Source organism: Pteropus medius, unplaced genomic scaffold (assembly GCF_902729225.1).
Source record: "Pteropus medius unplaced genomic scaffold, Ma_sr-lr_union100, whole genome shotgun sequence".
Classification (NCBI taxonomy): domain Eukaryota; kingdom Metazoa; phylum Chordata; class Mammalia; order Chiroptera; family Pteropodidae; genus Pteropus; species Pteropus medius.
In genome coordinates, this window is record NW_024355327.1 from 2,922,345 (window position 1) to 2,936,389 (window position 14,045).

The following is a 14,045-nucleotide window of genomic DNA, read 5'->3' on the forward strand; positions in this document are numbered from 1 at the left end:
GGCGTGAAGCCGGATCAGGAGCTGAGACCACCTCCGCGCTCTGTGCCCTCTGGTTCCTTCCCCGGAGAAAGGCGTGTGTGCTAATGTCTGCATGAGATTCGGGATTCAGGGCATATTTATTTGGCCAGGGAGCTTACTTCATAGTTATTCATTTACCAATACCTTTATTCATCCAACAACTTTATATTTAGCATCTCTTCTGCTGAGCATCACCAATGTCAAACACTCCTTAAGGATAGGATCTACTCTCAATGTCTTGTGGCTCCCAGCACCTAGTAGGTGTTCAGTCGGGCTTGACATAAAAAGACCCAGGTGGACCTATTTACATATGTAAGCCAAGTTTCATCTCTGCATTTATTCCTTAAGTACTTGCTGAGCCCCTATTATGTGCTAGGTGGTGGGGTCTCAGTGAGCAAGAAGATACAGCTCCTGTATTCATGAAACATATAGTGCTTATGTTTAATAATAGTAACAGCTAATATTAAGTGCTTACTTCGTGCCAGGGCTGTGCAAAATACTTTACATGTGTTTTGGAACTCTGCACACTATCTTAAGGTAGCTACCATTACGATCATTCCCATTTTACAGAGGTGGAAACTGAGGCATAAGAGGTTAAGTTACTTACCCAAGATCACACAGTTTTAAGTGGTGGAGCAGGCCATCTGACTCTAGATGGTACTCTCCACACTGAACTATATTACCACCAATTGTGTGGTATGAGTCAGGGTGTATATGGGAGAGAGACTGGGGCCTTGTCTGTGCTGGCCTACCACTGCATTCCAATGCCTGGCACTCAACTCATGTTTACTGAATGTAGTAGTTCGTAAATGGGTGAACTTTGTCCCTGGGTTATGGGACAAAGGATTGTCCTGCACAACCAAGCCTATGAGTGTTTCATTTCTTTTTTCAAAATCCCACAGTCTGCTGTTTCCTGAAGCTTCAGTCCTTGGATGGGGCTATGTTCTCCAGTCCTGTGGCTTCTTCTCTTCCTTTTCCCCTCTAAGGAGACAGGATTTGTTCCAGACTTGGGAAGAGGTAGAGGAAATCAACACAGTCTCCGCAGACAGTGGCATTTTCTTTCTCAAAAAAGCTTGGATGTCAGAAACTGCCTAAATTAGCTTCACATTCATCCTTTGCTGCTTATTGAGTTTCCTCATCTGTCACACAGAGAAATTAGTAGCATCTACCTCAGAGTTATGAGGAAAAAATGCTTAGTGTAAAGTATCTGGAACCCAAGAAACATGCTGGAATGGAAAGTTTCCTAAACCAGCCATCTTGCAAACCCATCCTGCCAGCCTGCAGTCCAGAGCAGCTCACATACTTTGAACTTCAAAGAACTTGGATAATTTTCACTCTCCTGCACCGAACTCTGAAAATAGAGTGCCTTCCAAGTGCCTGAATTCTCTCAGTGCTGTCAGAGTTTGGGATAAAAGGGATGCCTTTGAATGGCAAAGACAATAGTTGGTTGACTTTTGTTTTTCAATTAAATTTTATTTTTAGAAAGATACTTTAGGCTTGTGGCATACATTTCAAGTGGTATAAAGGGATAAGCAATGAAGAGTAAGTCTCCCACCCTTTCCCCAGGAACAACCATGGATATAAGTTTTTTAAGTGTCCCTCCAGAGATGTGATAGGGGGCTTTCTCTTCTTAACGATGCATCTTAATATACTCCAGATCAAAATATACAAGGCTGCCTCAGTATTTCTAAAATTCGACCAACATTGCATTGGATGGAGTCAGTTGCTCAACAGGGGCTGTTCTGGACACTTGGTATCTGGTATTTCAGAGCAAAGTTGTTGGGAAGATCTGCTAGTATTTTATGTTTCTGGAAGGTATGGCAGCCAAGAAAGAGTTAAGTCTGTACTTCTACCCCCTCTGCTATGTCTCTTCCCTTCCTTGTGCACTGGTGCCAAATAGATTTTGCTAACATTGAGAAACATTCATAACTTTGGGGAAAAAAAGCAAGAGAGAGGCCCAAGAAGGATGACAGTCCCTTAGCATTCGCAGCCACAATTCTCCATCAGTCACATGGGAGTCGAATCCACTTATGTCAGCAGATTGTGAAGATAGTACAAAGGAAGTGAAAATGATCAGAAGTTAAAAACTATGGAATTGTAGCTGTTGTTTCCATTTAGGGAGACCTGTCAAGAGCTGGGTAGTTTGCTTACATTATCCCACTACCTGCCATGTCCTTAATGTTATTGCCTTTCACAGATGAGGAAAAAGTAGCTCAAAAAGGAAAAGTCATTTGTCTAAGGTGGTGAGAAGCCCTGGAGCCTAAAATGCTGCATTCCATCCCTTCCATGTAAACACAAGGCTGGGATCTGTTCCTCTGAGGTAACCTTGAGCATTATTATCAAACAGGAAGCTTTGAAAAGCAGCCAGTGCTTCTGAGTCCCTAGAAGCCAAGCCTGACACAAGGATCTTCATGTAAGTGATTTTTGCGGGGACAGCTCTCGTGTGAAACCCACAAGGGAGGAAGGAAGTAGAATGGGGCAGGGGGAGAAGCTAAGCAAAGATGTGGGTTCAGAGGAAGTCTAGCTTCAGCCTGATACCATGGGGGAGCCCTGGAGCATAAATGATACCAGAAAGCTTCCAGCCTTGGAAGCAAGTGGCCCAAGCCTTACTGACTGTCAGCTGTAGGTTTGCCAGATTTAGCAAGACAAACAAAAACAGGTTGTCCAGTTTAACTTGAGTATCAGATAAACAATAAATGGGATATCTTTACACTTAAAGAGCATTCATTTATCTGAAATTAAATTTAGCTGGCATTCTGTATTTTATCTGGCAACCCTAGGAGGTGAGAGGAAGTGAATGGGGTATAACTTCTCAGGCATCTCCAGTCACCTAAGGGTGGTTCTCTGGGGGAAAGGGGCAGCTGTGAGCCCTTGCTGCCAACACCCACAGCAGGTGGGGGTTTGGTGCAGCAGTCAGTAAAGGGGACCTGGAAAGGACATCAGCAGCACCTACTATGGGCAGGGACTCCAGGGACAGCTCACCAGTCAATGGTAAAAAAGGCCAGAAGCTCCTGTCCAGACCGGTAAGTCCAAACCATCCCCATCAATCAGAGGAGCAGCAGGACAGTGTGGCCCCACCTTTAGCCCCTCCCTGGCTGCCCTCTGAGAATGTTTTTGCTCCTGTAGTCATTCCTCTGCTTGTGTTGGGGTAGAGATAGAGCCAGGCTATTTACTTCGTCTCATCCAGCATTTTTGAAAAGTACTTAAATAATGAAGGAGACTTTCCTTAGAAGTGACTAAAAACTTCTCCCTTAAAAAGGCTCTAGTACTCCAGGAAGGGAGAATTGGAGGAGGGGATACCACCTGTACTTAAGCAGCCTATTTCTGAAGGGGCCCACAGTCCTTTCTCAAAATTCAGAGTCCTCTCCTAGGGGTTCCCTACAAAGACGTCCCCCCACATACACTCATTTTCTTTGGAGGACTCTGCACCCCCTAATTATATAAACCTGGGGGAACCTGTGGGTTCTAACCTATAAGATCCCCAAGATATAAAGGTAAGTGAAAAGGGCAAGCAAGGGGTGGAGTGGGTAACAGTAATGTCCAGCATGACCCCATTTATGTTTAAAAAAAAACAAAACACCGTAGAGTCCTCTGTATTTATTCATATGTACGTGTGTATGTGTGCATTAGGATGGTTCCAAGGGGACAACAGGAGAATGGTAGGGTTGTTCGGAGGGCATAGGAGATGCTCACATTTTTTTTACCATTTGTTTTAATTTATTTTAAAGCGACAGGGTATAATTTTTATACTTTATAATTGTTAAATAAAAATCAGGACTTGCCCCTATGGTCACAAGAAGGAGCTGTGTACCACACCCATCTGCATACCTCTCCTACCTTAGAAGGACAGATTCTTCCTCTAGATGTCACCTTTGTGCCGAAAAAGGAGGTTCTATGGACCGTAACCTCACAGGGTGATCTGATCATAAATTCCTGACTAGGTAAGTCATGGCAGGTAGTCTGGCCCAGGCCTATTAACTTCTTTAGTGAAAGGTTTTTAACCCAGCCCTGTCCATTGTTCCTGTGCATCTAGGTTAACACACCTTTGAAATGCCAGAAAAAGCATAAGTATCCTCAAGAGAGCATATAATCTTGTTAACTATCCCATAATTCAATCTCTTCTTTGCTTTCTCTCACCTTCATGTAATTTTCCCTAAGTTCCCTCCTTAATTTCAATTGCATAAAAGAAACTACAAACTCCATTCTGGGGGAGGGGGAAGTTGAGATCTTGCTTCCCAGCAATTCTTGTCAGTTTTGGTTCAAATAAACTCAAAAATTTTCTATAGCTGTGAACATTTCTTACACAGACACATCCCACCTGACCTCTCAAGGCGGAAGAGAGGGAACAGGGGATGCAAGGCTTGCCATCCTTTAGCCTGAAATCCAAGAAAAATCTGGAAACCAAATTTTTCTTCATCTGGTACCAATGCTTAATCTGAACTGAGGTGAATCTTTTAATAATCCTTGTCCCATTTACTGTGGATATTCATGTAGTGCACAGCAGAAATGTGAATACTGTTTAAAAGAAAGAGAGAGGGGAAGAGTGAGAGGTGGGGTGGTGGGGAAGTTGGAAGGCAGGAAAAAGGGAAGCTGAAGGAATAAAGAAGGAAGAAGGAAAGCAAAGGGAAGGAAGCTGAAGAAGAAGGAAGGCTGAAGGGAAGGAAGGAAGGAAGGAAGGAAAGGAAAGCATGAAGGAAGGAAGGAATAAAGGATAGAGGGGGGGGAAGGCCAGCAGGAAAAAAGGGAAGGAAGGAAGGAAGGGGCCAAAGTGGAATCACTTTTGCTGAGCCAAATTACCAAACCAAAACTTAATAACTAACCTAATCGTAGCTTCAGCCTCATCCAGGAGTGGGATTTTAAATCAATCAGTCTGGAATTTCCTGATCAACAGCAGTGACATAATCTATCTAATAAGACCCCAGCCTTCTCCTAAGGAAAGGTGTCTTTGCCTGAAATCATCCACTCCTTTAACTTCTTAGTCCCACCCTCTTTCTGCCTATTAACCTGCCATTTTGTACAACTCATCAGAGCACCTCCCTAGTTGCTATATGGAATGCATTCCAATTCATGAATCAATTAATAAAGCCAATTAGATCTTCGCATTTACTTGGCTGAATTTTTGTTCTTTAACAATACACTTGATCACATAAGGTGGCCTCAGACCCTACTGGGGGTCTTATGTAACGTATGGTATACACACCATAATACCTTTCTAAAGTCAGGAAGTTTCTGAATTTGGAATCACGTCTGGCTCTGCTCTGTGAGATGCCCATAGACCTATACTCCCATTAATAGTCACTCTTCAGCAAGTTATCCAACCCCCAGCCAGCTTTGACCCTAGGTCATTGGGATCGTTACCTTAGCACTACTTTCTGCCCCTAAGAATCCTTCATTCTCCTATCCACTGCTGGAGCTTGGCAGCCTCTGAGGTGCACCTCAAAGTTCTCTTGTCCCTTGAGGGTTTGGAGACTGAAAATCCAGAAACCAATGAAGGAAAGATTCCTTTAGGAGCCAAGGGAGAGAAGCTGTCCTGTTACTGAAAAGAAGCTCTCCCTTTCCTTGACTAGGCCAATGATAGTCATGCGAGACCCTTGCCCATCACAGGCACAGGGAACCCCAGCCCACATCCTGGGAATTTTTAGCTTAGAGAGCAGCAACAGTGGGACAGCAGCCCTGGCACTGCCACCCTTGGCCCTGACCATGGCAGGTAATTGAGGACATCTCCACAGCCCCACATGACCACTCCCACCCTCTAAAATCCTTCTACTTTTCTCCTCCTTTCAGGGAATAGAGGGGTTGTATGAATATCATCCAATTTGGAAGGGAGGGGGGCGGGAATGGGAGTGGGAGAGAGAGGTGGCTGGTGAGAAAGACTAGTCTGTATGGTTAAAAGAGTGATGTTGGAAGATTTAAAAGATGAAGGATCGGAAGAGTCAGGCCTCCAACTGTTAGGGGACAGTGTGTCTGTGTGTGCCTGTGTGCATGAGTGATAGAGACAGATGGATATGACACAGATATGAGCGATAAAACAGATGGGGCAAGGGGTTGAGAGTGGAGAAGAGACAGAGACAGAGAGACATGGAAAGAGATTAAGAGAGTTAAAAAGCTTCCAAACCTGGCAAACATTTCAGCAAGTATTTCTGAAACAGACCCAATGAACTGCTACTTTTAATAAAGGACTTCTCTGTCTAGTACAGGAAGTCCCCCAAAGCAGAAGGCTGGTACCTGTGGATGTTAAAATCAGCATCCATCATTTTAGAACAGTGTTAATTAACTAACCAACCCATGATTGTCCTGAGATCAATATCCAGTACTTAAAAAGTAAAAAAGGGAGCCTAAATTCAGCATTTATGTTTAATTAAAACCTAAAGTTTGTCTGAAGGCAGTGAGAGAGCCCCTGGAGACCACAGGGCCACATCTGTCAATCGCTTTCCAAGTCTGAATTCCAGGAGCAATAAGAACTGCAGGAGACTTCTCTCCAGAAAATTGCTCTGGACAAGCACTGATTATCATTTCCAAAGTGTGGTGGAGGCAAAAGGGTATCAGCAGGGTGAATGAGCCCTTCCAGGGAGGGTGACACCAGTCCTGGTTGTTATAGAAGCTGAATTGAAGAGGGTAGGCTGTGCCTTGCTGAGCCCTTAGCAGGATGATGCTGAGTAATGGGAGGGGCTTCATTATTGGTTGAATGAAAAACTAACTGGATCACTTTTCTGAGCAAGGGCCAGAGTTGTAGCCTCAGTGATCTGTGGCCAAAGCTGCCACACAGAGGTGAGCCAACAGGGCCCCAGGCTCCACTGGAAGTTGAGCCAGAGAGCTGCAGCCTGAACTAGTGAAAGCATTGTTTTTGCAAGTCTCTTTCCCTCTACTTGTTACCTATGTGGCCTTGGGCAAGACACTTTACCTTTCCATGCTTTGGTTTCACTGGCTGTAAAATGGGCAAAGGTCATACGTTCCTCTTAGGGCTATGCGAGAGCTTGATACAGTGACACATGAAAAACACATAGAATAGCACCTGGCACATAATTATATGATTCATTCCTCCAGCCTGGCCAGCCTGAGGAACATTTTAATCTCCCAATACTTTCTGGGAATCTCCTTAGGCCAAATCAAGAAGCAAGGTTCCTTGGGAGGGAAATACTCAGGGGCTCAAATGGAAGAGAGACCTACACACATGGGTAGCACCATTAAACTGATGTTTCTGGCATTAGTCACTCCTAATGTCACCTCTGCCCAGGACAAGAAGCCCAGACTTATGGCAAAATGAGTCCTAACCACTGCCTGACCCTCAGCTACTTTGACACCAGCCCAGAAGGGTACATCCTCAGCAGCCCTGAGGCAGAGGGATCAAGAGCCCACTTACTATTCTTGGGGCTTCCCATTGTTATTTCAGAAGCTTCTGGAGTCTTTCAGGCAGGGCTGTGATGAATGACCCTTTCTTCTTTCCAAGACTGTCATTAAAGGCACATACCACAGGGGTCCAGTGGGGCGTGGCTTAGGGGGCAGCCAGCTGGCAATAACCAGGAGGCTCTTCAGAATCATAAAGGTGGGAAGTGGGGTGCAATGGGGAGCTATGCTTTTCTGCTTTCAAGTCTTCCTAGCACAATGAGCACAGAATTGTAGGGCCAACGGAGAACCTTGAAAATCCACTTCACAGGTTTGTCATAGATGACTTTCACATTCTCTGCTCATGACTTCCAGTTGATACTTTCCAGTGACAATGGAAGAGGTGGAGGCTGCTGTCCTGCTGCAGACTCTGCCCACCCTCCTTACAGGTGAGAGGGACAGCACTCTGCCCCTGCTTTGATGGCCCATGGAGGATGCAGTATGGAGGCTCCTTTGCAGGTGATCCTGGGCTGCTGTTCAACCCAGGGCATGATAACTGCATCTAATAGGGTTTCTGATCTGAGGTACTTACCAGGTCCAGGGCCTCTTCAGTGACCTTGAAAAAACCATTTCTCATCACTCAAACCCACCAAGACTGATTCCCTCTCCCAGCACCTCACTAAGCTCAGAACTCTTGGTAAATATGGGAGACCGGAACAAGCAGCATATCTAATATCTACTTTCTATTTCATTGAATTTTTGCTCTCATCTATATTATTTCTTTCTATTTTTTTCTAGGTTTGATTTACTCTTTTCTAGCTTCTTCAAATGGAAGCTTAAATTACTGATTTTCAGCCTTTTCTAATATATAGATTAAGGCCTATGAAATTCCTTCTGAACACTGCTTTAGCAGCATCCTAGAAGTTTGATGTGTCACACTTTCATACTTTCTAGTTTTTAAGATCTATATTCTACTCTTTTTTAATAAAATGTTCGGACCAAGTCCTGAATTTCAGTTTAACCTATCAAGTTCACCTTACTTTATTTCCAGAACTACTTGGCTGCAGACTCTCTGTAAAAAGGTTTGAAAGAATAAAGCTCTTAGGAGTTTAGGGTTCCTAAATGCAACAGAAGAGGGTCAAAAGGAACAGTTTGATGACTCTTGCTTTTTGTTTTTGATGTACCATTTCAATTAAATAAAAATTGCAAACATGATCTCTTAAAATGAAACCAATAACTCATCTAAGCAAGGCCTTCTCGATGCCCATAGATAAGCCTTACTTTAAAACTCTTAACACAGTTAACAGAAAACCTGCCAACATCGCACATAATTAGGAGCTTAGAAATAGAAACCATCTGCATGTTGTAAATCTAGGCTTATTAAATTTATTTCATGTCACTGTGGTCATTTTTATATCTGTTTAGACTTATTTTCAATCACATTACTATTCACAGAATTCACAGAATTTGCTAGCAAACTAATATCCGAGGGTTTTCAGTAGCACAGGAACATAGAAGAGAGGCCCACGGGATGCTTTTCTGATTATTTAGAACCCGAGTCTGATTATTTAGATAGATGTCTAGAACATTATTGCTTCATTTATTATTATTTTATTATTTATTATTATTTCTGTTTTTAGAAATAATAAATTATTTCCAGGAAACCCACCCTTACAGGAGTTCTTCATACCGTGACTGTTCTAAATTCACTCATGGCATACCTGACACATGGGAGCTGATCAAACCACCACCTATGTTCTCTGCTGCTCCAAGTGCTGGGCCAAGGCAGAACACCCCTCTGCATGTGTAAATATTTTCCATAGCTCACCATTTTCCTCCCTGATCTTGCAGCTGACAGACTACATTCACATACGGGTCTTTATGTAAAACTTAAAGGAGACGTAAACGAGAGGGGCTTGGCGAATGGGGACAAACAGACACCATGCAGAGGACATCTGAAGCAACAGAAATACCCCAAGTCTGTTTGTGAGAAGTGTTTTAAAGAAAATGATGTCCTCAGTGATTATGGTTCAAGGTGGCTGCTTTGCAACGTGAACTTGAAGACTTCTCAATAGATTTCAAGGCTGGGTTTTCTTATTTTGTTCCATATTAATTTCCATTTTGTGAAAAACATGTTGGAGATTTCCTCGTGGCCCCCAAAGCTCTGTGGATCTGACTGGGAATAGGGGACTGGCTTCCTCGGGGACACTGGTGCTCTGACCACTTTTGCGGCAGGATCTCTGAGAAATCGTATCCTGTCAGCATCAGATTTGGGAGATGGAAGAGGATGCGGGGTGCGGGGTGCAGAGTGCAGGCTGCGGTCAGGGCCTCAGTCCAGCTTCTTGTTGTCTGTGTTGTACACAGAAGCTAAAAAGTCGACGACGAACTTAGCTGTCTTCCTGGGTTTCTCCACCACCACTGAATGCCCACAGTTTTCCAGAAGTTCCACTTGGCAGTTGGTGATTGACTTGGCCAAAACGTCTGCCCCAGATGCACTTAACACCTGCAGAACAAGAGAGGAAATGAGATAGAAAAGATTCAGATCCTTATGTGTGTTTGGTGGATAGAACTCTACCTGCAGGGGTGGCTTTTAGGACCCAGTCACTTAAATGTTGGGGCTTGTGTCTCTCTGATAGAAGTGACTGCATGCCTCATGTTTTACTCTTCAACTTGGTGCCAAGAGTTGTGCTGCTGCCAGCATCACTGAGGTAGATAGACACAGTCTCTGCCTGTGAAAGGGTTCTGATCTGGCAGGGAAGGCAGACAGGTCAACAGACAAAAGTGCAATGTGATAAGGCAGGGATCCCTAACCCCCAGGCTGTGAACTGGTACTGGTCCACGGCCTGTTAGGAACTGGGCCGCACAGCAGGAAGTGAGCAGTGGGCAAACTAGCAAAGCTTTGTGTGTATTTGCAGCCACTCCCTAGAGCTAGCATCACCGCCTCAGCTCCACCTCAGATCATCCAGCATTAGATTCTCATAGGAACACTGGTCCCTACTGCCAAAAAGGGTGGGGACCACTGTGATAAGGGCTCTGATGGAGGAGGGTCCTGGGAGCTGAGGGAGCACATGGGAGTAGAATTCATAGAAGAGGATGAGAGGCCATGGCAAGTGCAAGGGACAGCAAGTAGGTAGGTGCCAAGACACGGCACACTGGGAGCAGGGAGGGAATGGTGGAGAGCTGGGGTAGAGAGGAGGCGGCCCACTCCTCCAACCATGTTAGGGTGTCGGGCCTCAGTCTGAGGGTAGTGGAGAGCTGTGGGGATGTGTTAAGGACAGTGACATGATCAGGTTGGGCCAAAAGAATGCACCCGACAGCTGGACTAGGATGGGCCAAGCTGTGGAAAGGGCACACAGGGAAGATGCAAAAAGTGAACACTAATTACTAATTATCACAAGCTGGGGAGGAGTTCTCTCTGAAGGTCCTCTGGGGTCCCCAGACTGTGACCCCAGGCCCTTAAGTTTGTGAATAACAAGGAAAGCTTTCCCAACATGAAAGCCACCATTTTTGAGGGCTGATACTTTTCAAACAACTCATTTAAATTTCATTTTCATCTGGGTTACCTTGCTATTATGCCAATCCAACTTACTTTTTCTCCCCAACGCTCTTCTTCGGTATTGGATTTGCATTCACTCCCCTTCTCATAATCACTTTAACCTTCAACTCAGCATCACTTTAACCTCCTCTCATTCTTATAAACAAAAGCAAAACCCCAACAAACTTTGAGTGCCGTCTGTTTTTGAACTTCATCCTCATCACCTCAGATCATTAAAACCAAGATTCCGCACCCATTTGGAAATGGGGAGAGCAGAATGCAGAGCACTCCTGAGGTATAAAAAGGTACAGCTAATGGGAAGCTTAGAGAGAGAGGGGCACCCTGTGGAGGAATGGGACCCCTCTGTCTTATCCTTCGCTCACAGGTAAGGCAGTGGCAACTATCCGAGCAGAAATAAAGCCCAGCTACTGTGGAAAAACGCCCAGAGGAAATGTAAGTGGAGTCAACAGGTCAAAGCATGAAAAGCAGAAATTCCCAACTGAGTGTCTGTCCTACAGAGAGATCAGAAACCATAATTCTTAGGCAAAGATACCCAACTGTTTCCAGCTTTGAAACAGTTATGCTGTCAAATCCAGCACTCCCCATAGTTACCTAGAGGCATGTGAAACAGCTGAATGGGCCCTCGTGAGATGTGCACATCCATGGGAACCGGATCAGCTATTTCTTTGTAAGACATTCAGATAAACGGTGAATTTTCCTCCATCTCATTTCAGGCCAGGGCCAGGACAAGGGTGAGGGAAGTGGGGTACTTGACTCTAGCACAAAAGTGAGTGCCAAAAAACTGAATAATCAAGATGAATACTATTTTAATGCAGTATTTAAAAAAATAAATGTTAATATAAAAAGATCCATGATGAACAATATCAAAATCATAAGTAAAGACAGGATCTGACTCTGAACTTACACGACACACCTCACCTTAGTTCTAGCCCTGCCATGCATTCGTTATAGCGTTAGATAGGCCGTAAGCTGTTCGAGGGAAGAATCCTGTCTATCTTGGTCCCTACTGTGTTCCCAGGGCCTAGTACAGTGTCAGGCACATAGTAGGTACTCGATAAACATCTATTATCTTAAATGTATAGGCAGTCAGTTCGTGGGTTCATCACTTTGCTAGTTTGTTCACTCACTTTCTTGCTTGCTCATTCACTGTGTATTCTGGGTCTCTTGCATACCAGGCATTGTGCTGGCAGGGAGAGGGAACATAAAGAGTAATACACCTGTGTATCTCCCCAAGGCCCTCCCACTCTGGTGGACTGAACATAGAGGAAATACTTGAATGGGTGTGCAGAAATGCTCTCAGGAAGGTCTGCCAGTTTCAGCTGTGCAGGCTGTATACTGCCCAAGTCCAGGGGGTTTCATTCATATAGACAACAATACACACGGTCGCCCCTGCACAACAGCAGCTGGCCTACAGGGGTCCAAAGAAGAGGGAGACTGAAGTCAGCCTGGCAGGGGGCTGGTCTGTGACACCAAGTGTTGATGACAAAGCAGGAAAAAAGCCAGACAGCTCGGGAAGCAAAAGGCCATGAAATAAAGGGCCCCTGAAGTCTCTGCTATTTGGCCTCTGGCCTCAGGATGGTCCCCAGAATACATAAGGATCTGATCGTATTTGTAGCAGGCCCATGGAATGTTAGGCTCTTTTTCCAGAACAAAATGAACTTGAGACCTGGAAGAAATTCTGGACCTTGAGCAGAAGCCAGAAATCAAAGGCAAAGGATGTGAATAAATAATTTATTTTTGATAACTGGAGAAAGAGCACCTTCAAATACATTGTCTCACTTGAGCCTCACGATCACCCCAGAAGTAGAAGAGTGACCGAGTGACCTGATAAAGTGCAAAGGCAGGTCTGGACCCCAGACTTTCAGACTCCAAGGCCGGTGACCTCATTTCTGCAGTGTTTCTGCAGGGTGACAGATTTTCACCTCTCTCCCTCTGTTGGTCTCTGAGAGCCCAGAATCAACTTTGGGATTTTTAGAATGAAGAAAGGCCTTCATTGTTTTGACTCTGATTTCTGATTGAACCTGTTGGCCTAGCCTAGATCCTACTTTTCCACTCCAGCACATACAAAGCTTCTTTCAGAGTCTTGGCTGCTGCAGAAGGAAGCACATGAACCCTCCCTCCTCTCCACGCCCTCGTCCTAATCTGTGCATGGCTGATTTAAGATAGCTGCACCCTGATGATGCTATACACTGTGGGCACAGGTTGGTTTCTTCTCCCTGGTCTCTTCTCCTGGGCCATCCCACACAGTTGTGAGCCTTCAGGGCTGTAGCCTGAATTCCTGCCTGTGCTTTTTAATCAGGAAACACAGATGGGATGTGCCACTGGCCTAGGCAGGGCTTGCAATGCTGGCTTTCACCTTGGGGTCCTTGGAGGAACCGTCTCAATGGGAAAAGCTCCTCTATAATATACTTTTCTTACAATTTCAACAGTAAGACTCCTGAATAGTCTTTAACAGACACTATAATTCTGTCTGCCTGTAGAGCTTGTAAAGGCTCCATTTCTCACTGCCTCCTCTTGCTTTAAACTATAGAAGAACTTTCAATAAGATATGATTTCTAAAGAATAGTTGTAAACAAAAAAGGGGCTTCTAGGAATAAATCAGTATCACTTTGAAGGGTTTATTATGGTTCATCCTCAAACTCATATGTTGTAGTCCTAACCACCAACATTTCAAAATGTGGCTTTATTTGGAAGTAGGGTCATTGCAAATGTAATGAGTTACGATGAGGTCATACTGGGGGAGCAAGGGCCCTTAATCCAGTATGACTGACATCTTTACAAAAAGGGGAAAATTAAGCAGAGACACCCAGGAACAGAGAGGAAATGCCATGTGAAGATGAAGGTAGAGATTAGGGTAAGGCATCTATAAGCCAAGGAACACCAAAGATTGTTAGCAAACCACCAGAAACTAGAGGACAGGTGTAGAGAGCAGAATCTGAGACGGACCTATGGCCCAAGCATTGGCAAAGCCATGCTTCGCTGTGTTGCAATCTGCCAAGGGCAGAGAACCAAACAAAGAACAGATAGCTGCTTGTGGTTTAGCATAGAAAACCAGGTATAGACAGGCCTTGGGAAATTATTGCTGCCAGCAAGTTTCAAGCCCTGAGAAGAAGACTCCCTCCCTCCTCGACTTCAAAAGTATATAATA

At 44.6% G+C, this 14,045-nt stretch overlaps 1 protein-coding gene across 3 annotated transcripts in view; it reads right to left on the reverse strand.

Annotated features, from left to right (window-relative positions):
* Positions 1-8,713: 8,713 nt before the first annotated feature.
* The window catches only part of ABHD6 (abhydrolase domain containing 6, acylglycerol lipase), a 40,132-nt gene continuing 34,800 nt past the window's right edge, over positions 8,714-14,045 (reverse strand). For all 3 annotated transcript variants that reach the window (XM_039858535.1, XM_039858537.1, XM_039858536.1), the window contains one exon: positions 8,714-9,844. In XM_039858535.1, coding sequence (XP_039714469.1) covers positions 9,671-9,844 — 174 coding nt within the window. In that variant the 3' untranslated portion in view covers positions 8,714-9,670. The remainder of the gene's footprint in view (positions 9,845-14,045) is intronic.